We start from the raw sequence: 9,219 nt of genomic DNA, 5'->3' as shown, positions 1-9,219 counted from the left end.
GTATCATATTTCTTACAATATTTTTCTGTTACACATTCTTCATAATAATTTAATGGCTGAAGTGTTCCATCCGTAGCTGGTTAAAGTGTAGGTCACTTTCTACTCTATTGTTGACATTTGGTTTGTTTCTAATTTTTGTCTCTAAATAATGCCATAATGAACACTTTTGTGCAGAAGCCTTATTCTGTATTTTGAGTTACTTTCAAAACCATCCTCAGAGCTGGCATTATTCCCAGGTTATACACACACTGCTGGACTTCTTTCACAAACACCGAGTCCAACACATTGCCACCATTAATGTGCTCATTTCATCAGACTTTGAAAGCAGAAGGATTTGAAAAATATGTAACAGTATACATTTAGGTCGATTAGATTTTTAAAAATTTCCCAATCTTTCATGTTGCATTTCTTTGATCAGCACTGAAGTAGAACACTTTTATTTTATTTATTTTTTTTAAATAAATTATTTTTTTAAGATTTTATTTATTTATTTATAGAGGGGAAGGAGAGAGGGAGAGAAACATCAATGTATGGTTGCCTTTTGTGCGTCCCCTGCTGGTAGTTAGCCTGCAAGGAACCGGCCTGCAACCCAGGCATGTGCCCTGACTGGGAATCGAACTGCGACCGTCTGGTTCGCAGGCCCACGCTCAATCCACAGAGCTACGCCAGCCAGGGCACACTTTTACATGTTTGTTAATTAGCTGTGCCTCCTCTTAAAAATTTGATGCCCTTCCATAAACTGGAGTCTATGTTTTCTGCAGACTGACACAATCCAGCACTAATAGATATTATCAAGAATTAATATCCAAAATTTCAGAAAGCAATTTATTAAAAGTCAGAACAAATATTAAGGCACAAAATACATCATTTTTTTCAAACAAAAATCTTTGAAATAATTTTGTCCTACATTCAAAGAAACTTCTTCCTTATAGAATAATTTAACTTTTTAAATAGAAAAATATAACTACTTAAGTCCCTAAACTTTCTTCCCAAATACATGTTTTCCTATTTCTTAAGAAGTTTCTTAGTATTCTTAGTTTCTTGAGCTCCAGTATTATAATGTACACTTTCTCATAATGAAAGTTCATCTGCCGTTTACACAGCTGGTATGTTAGAACTTGACCTGCCAGTATGAGACTGGCGTTCCGTGCTGCCGACCACACGCTGTCGGTCGTACAAAGATACAAGTGCCAACACCAGGGACTTGTAAATAGCATAAGAGCTCAACATTAAACCAGTCATGTGTAGCTTAGTGCAACAGACTCAAACCCCTTTTTAAAAGAGGATACAAAAAAATCAACCATATATGTACATTTTTATACTTTCAGCCTTGACATTCTAGTAGTGCAAACATAATGTACCATATTACAGGGGTAAAGCTAGTCTGCTCTACAGGATAGGAAAGATTAAAAAAATTATTTTCTTTACAGAAAAAGTATGGAAGCATCATCTTTCAGCCTTAAAAATCCACATATTCACCTTTTCTTATTTCTGAAATAAACTTAATTATCCTTTAAAGTAGATACTAATACTAACCTAGCCCAAATAGTAAAAATTCCCTTTTAAGTGAATTTCACACATCATGCAAATCTAACATGAACTGCAAAATGCTTTTCTAAGCCTTCTGCCTAGAAAAACGTAAAACCGGACTATTATTCTCAGATCTCTTCATTAATATACTGGAAGACCCATCTGGAGGGCATCATAAGAATAAACTAATTTGACATTGATGAGCGATTTCTGGAACCTTCAGGCAGAAGCAGGATGACAGCTTCACAGTGGCCCTGGATGCTGCTTCCCCGTGTCCTTTCCATGAACAACAAGCAGCCCTACGGCGCCCCCTCCTGTTCATATGAGATGGCTCAGAAGCCCCTGCCCAAAAACCTTTGATTCTGGTCACAGGATATCAGCAGAGGACACAATGATCACTCACGGACAGTGACAGATACAGTGAGGATCCTTTGAAAACAGCATTTCTGACAGGTGATCAGGAGGGAACCCTACCTGCTCTGGGTGATGAGGGAAGCCTGCACTTCAGCCTGCAGCTAAGCCACCTAGGTTCCAGCGTCAATTAATTTGTTAATTTGCCGGCTGCAGGAAGCAGCGTTTTCATCAACACCACTGAGGTGATTAGGTCAGAGGCAGTGTGCTGTCCCACACGGACCATCAGCCCCCACTCTCACCCCACTAGCCAGCAGCTCCTACTGGCCAGACGCCCAGCATTACATTCAAAATTCAGCTATAGGAGTTGGGGTGAATCTGCCTCGACACAATCCAGGCAGTGGTGTTAGATAAAAATTTGAGGAATGATAGGGCAGTGGTCACCTCCTGATCTGAGACAACTTGGGCTGGGGGTGAAACACACCAAAACCAGAGAGAACATGAATGCTGGGAAATGCACGGGGTGGGAGTCCAGGACAGCGGGACACTGAGACAGGACTGGAACCTACACCAGGAACGCGGGCACCCCTCCAGGAGGGACACCCAAAGTCACGGCACCTTGACCAGTGTGTCCCGTTCAGTACAACACCGTTTAAGTCACCACTGAAAATAAACTGGAAAGTATCTTTCAAGAGACATTACTATTGGAAATAAGTATTTTTTTACTAGCCCTTGTGAAGTAGGTAAATAAGAAATAAATCCCAAAGAAAAAATTTTGAAAAAAAAATTTTTGTGGCTTCACAATGAAATAAAAAACCAGACAAGTTATATTAAAGTGTTTATACTGGTGAAGACTTCTGTGATTCTCAATAATTCCCTGGAGTCAGTCTTGATTTGTAAGGTTAGAACTCCTTCCAAGAAAGACACACACAATCCTGACTTCATTCTGCTCTAAATGCCCATCAGCCCTGCATCTCTGGTCACTAATGCAGCAAACGGCACATCTCCATCACGCTACTTTCAACGGCCTTTCAAGTTTAGAATGTTCTGCATTAAAAATAATTAAAACAAAAAATTTCAAATTGCACACCTCAATGTAACAAAATAATGCATAACCCATGGTTAAAGGTTAAGAAATTAGCTATAAGACTAACAGTGATGTACTGTACAGTGAAACACATGTGATATTAGGAATCAAGTATGTCACGGTTACATACGAGTGAGGTCCCAGTTTCCTCCAGGGTAACCCCGGGAGGGAGTGCTCTGGGGAACCACGCGGCCAGGTGTCCACCGCCTGCCCCAGGCAGGTTCAGCAGCAGCACATGCACATACAGCCCGAGTGAGGGGACAGTGGCACAGCGAATCTTTGCAAGTGACCCTCAGACCTCTCTCTCCATGTACTGTGTCCACTGAACTCCAAGAGAGATGTCCATGACGTGATGTGCGCCATGGTAATGAAAACCAGGTGTTTGTGCAAACGTGTGCACTCTCACACGACAGCCATGTAAATGTCCTATGTTCCAATGTAAACCAAATGTCACTTATTACCAAACCACTTTGGTACAAAAGTTAAAGGAAATTCTTACTGCACCCAGCTAACTAGAAACCCAGGAGATGGAGGCAGTGTCTAAGCACGCTTCGTCTACCTCTAAGGTCATGGGAAGAACAGTAGAAGTGTTTATGTTAAGAACAAACCAAAAGAGTTAAAATTTGGAAGCGCCATATTTTCCAGGAAAAAGATATAACCCATTCCATGTATCTGCCACTCATTAGCTCAGGTCATTTGGGCATATATTGACCATAATACTTTTCTCACATTATTTCTAGGTCCAAGCAATTTAAAGGACAGGAACTGACATTCAAGAGCTGCTTAAAAAGGGTGTAGAACCCACCCACCACTTGAATTCTTAATTTTAATACACAGACTTCAAGCTAATGATGCAGTGAGAACTTGTTGCGTGACTTCCGAGTCCTGGGGAGTCCTTCACTGGTAACTAGGTTTGCTGCACGTGGTTCCAATCACATTATCTTCTCTGAAGAGAACATTTTTTCTGCCATTTCAGATCTCGTCATGATTTCCTAAAAACAAAGAAAGAAAGATACTCATCAAAAGTGTGGATGATTCTTCCAGAACCTAATATAATTCTCTAATCTTTCAATAGTCATGATTTTTGTGGGGAACTAAGTATATTCCACAGTATGCAAAGAAGTATTAGATACAAAAAATAAAACCATATAACCCATATTTCCTAGTGTATACAAGGGGGACCCCCCAAAAACACAAATATCTTCTGGAGGGTGGGCCCCTGGTAGTACAAGCTTCCCTCACTAGGTGAGTGTTCTAGGAACCCATCTGGATCAGTGTGCCAGCTGGCATTGTTGTGAGAGGCTGCATTTGGCCTCAGGAAATTTGTTTTGAAGACTCTCAGTGTTTTTGCCCATTTCATGATGGGTGACTTTGAGCACACCTGCCCATATCACACTGAGTGGTCAGCAGTTTTTGACCCAAAACGGCAGGACCCTTGTGCCCCAATCTCCCTATTCACCCAGTCTTGCCACAAGTGACCTTTTCCCCCCTCAAATGAAAAAAGTCCTCAAAGGGAAATGTTTTGCTGATGTGGAAGAGGTGAAACAAAAGATGGCAGAAGCACTAAGAGGCATCAAAAGGAGAGGACTTTGAAGGTGACTGAAGTTTAAACATGTAAGAATAAACACATGATTTTCAATAAATAAATTCCAGGTTTTTTGGGGTCCACCTTTCCATACAGTCAATTAATTACCTGCTGAGAAGCCCAGGAAACATTAACATCCCATTAGCTAGAGCACATCTTGAGCTCAGAGTTACCAGAGAGCGGCAGGGACGGGAGTTTATCTGGAGACTGGCTTCACTTTACCAATGAATGAACTTTTAAATTATAAATCAGTGATTTATCAAATGAATGCTATAAAGACCCTTTTGAGAAGAATTTCACGGCAGTTATAAATCCTGGCTGCTCTTCACCCGGGCACATGTGCACAGAGCCTCTCAGAACTCCCACCCCATGACAGTCAGGGCCCAGGCTGACGCCAAAGCTGCTGCCCTTGCCTCCCAGGGAACACACCGTGGCTCCCTCCTTGCAAGTCACCCCTCAGCACCACTGACCGCCCCCGACTGTCCTCCACAGAAGCTGATGTTCCCGCAGCCCTCCTCTCAGTAATCCTTACCCTCCTGCCTGTCTCGGGCCACTTTCCAATGTCCAGATGACCCATAACTAAGTCCCTCCCCAACCCTTCCTCTATCTGCATCCTCTATTCAAATGTCCTTAGTAAATGAAACTCAGTCAGAAACTCTAACACCCCAGCAAAATATTGGCAAGTATGAGATTATTCAGACAAAGCAGCCATCTCCTAACTCTCCCCGTACACGAGATACTCAAAACTTCACAGAATAGTTCTTCCCTCTTTTATTGGGTTGGCCAAAAAGTTTGATTTTTTTCCATAAGATGGCTCTAGGAGCACTTAGTTGTCTTTAACGTCACTCAAAACAATTTGTTTATATTGTATTGACAGCTGTCATATCAGCATGCATTCGAAAAAAAATTTATCAAATTGATGACTTTTTGTGTAGCCATTTTAATATTGAAGATGGAAGAAAATATGTAACATTTTAGGTATGTTATACTTTATTATTTCAAGAAAGGTAAAAATGCAACTGAAATGCTATAAAAGATCTGTGGGGTACACGGAGAAGGTGCTGTGACTGATGGAACATGTCCAAAGTGGTCTGTGAGGGCTGTGCCCGCGCGTTCTCACTGAACGATGCTCGCAGCCAGGAGCACTGGTGGGAGTTGACAGCGATCAAATGGAGAATTGAGAGCAATCGACGCTGTACCACCTGGGAGAGAGCCGACATACTCAAAGTGCCAAATCAATAAAGTTGTCAGTGAAAATGAAAAATATTGTGTCTTTTATCTTATGGAAAAAACCACATGGATCTCTTGGCCAGCCCGGTCCAGCAACAAGCATTTATCTCGCTCCTGTTTTACGTGAAGATCCAGTTCCTTTAAACTTTACCCACAAATCAAGTGTCTTTTAGCCTGCTCAATCTGCAACTGTTTTAGAAAGTAACTTTCAGAATTTCTGAAATGCACTTCTACTTTGCGAAAAATAATAGCCCCAAGGAAGTTAGTGAAAATATATTTTACCTCATCTGAATCTACCAGCACTGGAAGAGCTCTGAAATAAAAGAAAAAACAGTTGATGGTTATTGAAAAGCTGGTGTAGCTACGGAAGCTGAGTGTGAACACACGCGGCACCCCACCCCCGCCTCCCAGCCCCACACAGCCAAGGAGCCAGACCGGCTCCCCGGCGCCACGGAGAACTTCCCCACTGTTGTTTCGAAGAGCCCCAAGGGGGCGAACTGGCACATTCACACAATGAAATGCTATAGAGCCCCCCAGAAGGAATGACCCCTTCAGGAACAAGAATTTAAAAACTGAATATGCACCTGTAGATGATACAAGTCATCTATAGGTACGATTCAGGACGGCAGCGCCTTAGAGAAAGCGAGGTCACGGCCTGGGAAGGAAACAGGTGGATCTTAGGACAGGCGGTGTTCCACCTCTCGATCTGGGTGCTGGTTACATGAGTGCGCTTGCATTAAAGATTTACTGAGCTATACACTCATTTAGAATGTGTACACTTTCACGAATGTGTGCTGTACCCCACAAACTTCAGTAAGAAACACTGAAATGTGAGAGTAATCATAACTTCAAAATGGAAACAGCAGAAGTGGAAAGAAAGCGAGACTAGCAGAGCTGAAGAGACAGTGCTGGTGGCCGTCAGCGCCGGGGCCACACCTACAAACGGCCCCAAACACGCGGCTCCACCGCACAGCTCCGACCGCACAGCTCCGACCCCACGTCCGCCAGGCCCTGCCCGTTTCTAGCCCGATTGCACGGCAAGTGTCTGAGGGCGCTGTGTTGTCCTATTTGAAAACCCGTGGGCTTCCGTGAGAACTCAGCAATGAGTAAGGTGGACTCCAGTCATCACTTCACTATGTATATTCGTATCAAATCATCGCGATGTGTACCTGATGTGTACACAAGTTTTATTAGAATATGCATGTATTTAAAAAAGAGGGATGAGCAAACATAAAAGGTGGTAAGATATTTATGGAATCAGGTGTTTATTTAATCCCATGTCTTTATTGTCACTGGCTGGGTGTAAGCTAACAGTACACTGGAGAGAGAAAGAATTACATAAGAGAAGCTTTGCTTGGGAAAGATAAGATGATAAAAAGACAAGCAGCCTCAATGTGTGAGAAAGCTGTGAGGGAGCACCTGAAGGGCACGTCTGTGCCAGGCCACAACCTGAAAGTCCTATCCATCCACACTTAAGCCCAAGGGGGGATGCTACCTGCGGTGCAGTCCCTAGTGAGGGAGGAAGAGAGAGACTGGGAGACAAATTGGTGTGAGATAATAAAAGGAGCTTGTCTGGAACAACATCACTAAGGAAAATCCAGGCGGGAGGCAGGTCTGGGGACAAAGGAAGCAGAGCCCGAGTCTGAGGACAGTCACCGGGCACTTAGCTCCTTGTCCACAAGTAAATACCAGCTGCCTCGAAAGTGGGTCTGCTAGGTAAGTAACCACCTAAAATTTACTCAGACGTATTCAGTGCTGTGAAGAGGAGGGCAGACAATGCTAAGCTGACCTTTAAGGCTGATCAGATATATGGAAAAGCCATAATGAACGTGACCACATGTGAATATCTCATGATGAAATGTATCACACAGTCATTCATCATCGGTTTAAACTTCCTATGACTTATGAAACTTTTGTTTCATTTTTACAGATGTACAAAAAAGGTTTCCCTGGGTATGAAGTCTAACTTCCAGACATGCTATGTGAAGCATACACTTATTTTGACGAACAGTGTGCTAAATTTCTTGTGTTAGTAGAAGTGAACACAGGTTTCCAAGAATCTAAAATGCTGGAAATTAATTTGGATTATACAGCTCTACTTATTTCACATAAATTGTTCATCAGAACATATGAGGCTTTCAGTCTTTTATAGTCCAAAGGAATTTCTGTAATCAAATCATTTCTATTTACAGGAAGAAGAATAGAGTGATGACTTCCTAAAACATGAAGGAAATTGCCAGGAGCCCTACTGCTTTCCAGGAAGCGAGGATTCTGCTGAGGTAACTTCCTTCTGAAGTACTTAGGAATGAGTTGCCAAATCTGGAAGACAAGAGTCGTCACATAATCTGAATCTCTCCACACACCTTTGCTCAAAACCCCCCAAAATCCCTACAGATTGCAAACAAAGCCGCACACAACCTGTGGTCTTCAGCATCTCCAGCAAAGCACCACAAACCGGAAATTACATGTAAGCAGAGAAGTGGATGCCACTTCCAACAGATTCTCTGCTGTCATGGCAAGCTCATGAGCACACAGTGGGACAAAAGAAGTTTGAGGGATTGTGTGAAGAGCAGAGGGGAGGGAGGACATAGCCAAGACTAAAACAAAACCAACCTCAGCAAAGAAAAGCAACACTAAGCACCAAAACACTGAGTAGAGGTTGGTGACCTACTACAGGGAAGGGGCTTAAAGGGAGCAGGATCGAATGTAGTGGCTTGGATAGGCATCGAGACTTCTGGTCAAGATGGAGGCATAGGAAAACATGGCTCACCTCCTTGTACAACCATCAAAATTACAACTGAAGTACAGAACCACCACCAGTCAGAACCATCAGAAATTGAGCTGAATAGAAGTCTCACAACTACAGAAAGAAACCACATCCATTGGGACTGGTAGGAGATGCACAGACACGGAATGGGCCAGTCCTACACCCACATGTGGTGAATAAAAATTCAGAAGGGGATGTGTCTGGAGTGAGAGGTCTCAGCTCAACACCAAGCCTCCCAGCCCAGGGTTCCAGTGCCAGAAAGATACATCCTGAGCAGGGTTTGAGTAGGTGAAAGGAGATACTGAAGTTCCAAGCACAGCCTCTTAAAGGGCCCACACATGGACTTACTCAGACTACGCCCTACAGCGCCACACTGGAGTAGCAGCTTGAAAGACACTAGTGGCATACAGGGAGGAACTGAAGTGCCTGGCAGTAAGGTGAGAGCTGGGGGACAGTTTTCTCCTAGAAAGAAAGGCAGGTAGAGGCCATTGTTCCTTTTCTGAGCCTTCCCTGCACAAACATTGAGAACTGGCAGGCAGAGGCCATATCTGAGAATTTACCAACCTGGCTCACATGGTTTGCTCTGCCCTGGAGAATCCCCGAATCTCTGACCCACCCAACTTATGACCCAGGTAAGCTGTTAACAGTGGCTTTTCCACATGAATGGCT

General features: G+C 43.2%; 1 protein-coding gene across 3 annotated transcripts in view; it reads right to left on the bottom strand.

Annotated features, from left to right (window-relative positions):
* Positions 1 to 881: 881 nt before the first annotated feature.
* Positions 882 to 9,219, bottom strand: part of TMEM87B (transmembrane protein 87B) — a 53,718-nt gene continuing 45,380 nt past the window's right edge. For all 3 annotated transcript variants that reach the window (XM_037038622.1, XM_037038615.1, XM_037038626.1), the window contains exons 18-19: positions 6,066 to 6,096; positions 882 to 3,960 (exon numbers count right to left, since the gene is read on the bottom strand). In XM_037038622.1, the coding sequence (XP_036894517.1) occupies positions 3,901 to 3,960; positions 6,066 to 6,096 (91 nt within the window). In that variant the 3' untranslated portion in view covers positions 882 to 3,900. The remainder of the gene's footprint in view (positions 3,961 to 6,065; positions 6,097 to 9,219) is intronic.

The sequence above is a fragment of the Sturnira hondurensis genome, unplaced genomic scaffold (genome assembly GCF_014824575.4).
Source record: "Sturnira hondurensis isolate 20B ecotype Veracruz unplaced genomic scaffold, ASM1482457v3 Scaffold0002039, whole genome shotgun sequence".
NCBI lineage: Eukaryota > Metazoa > Chordata > Mammalia > Chiroptera > Phyllostomidae > Sturnira > Sturnira hondurensis.
This window is presented reverse-complemented; position numbering and strand designations above follow the sequence as displayed.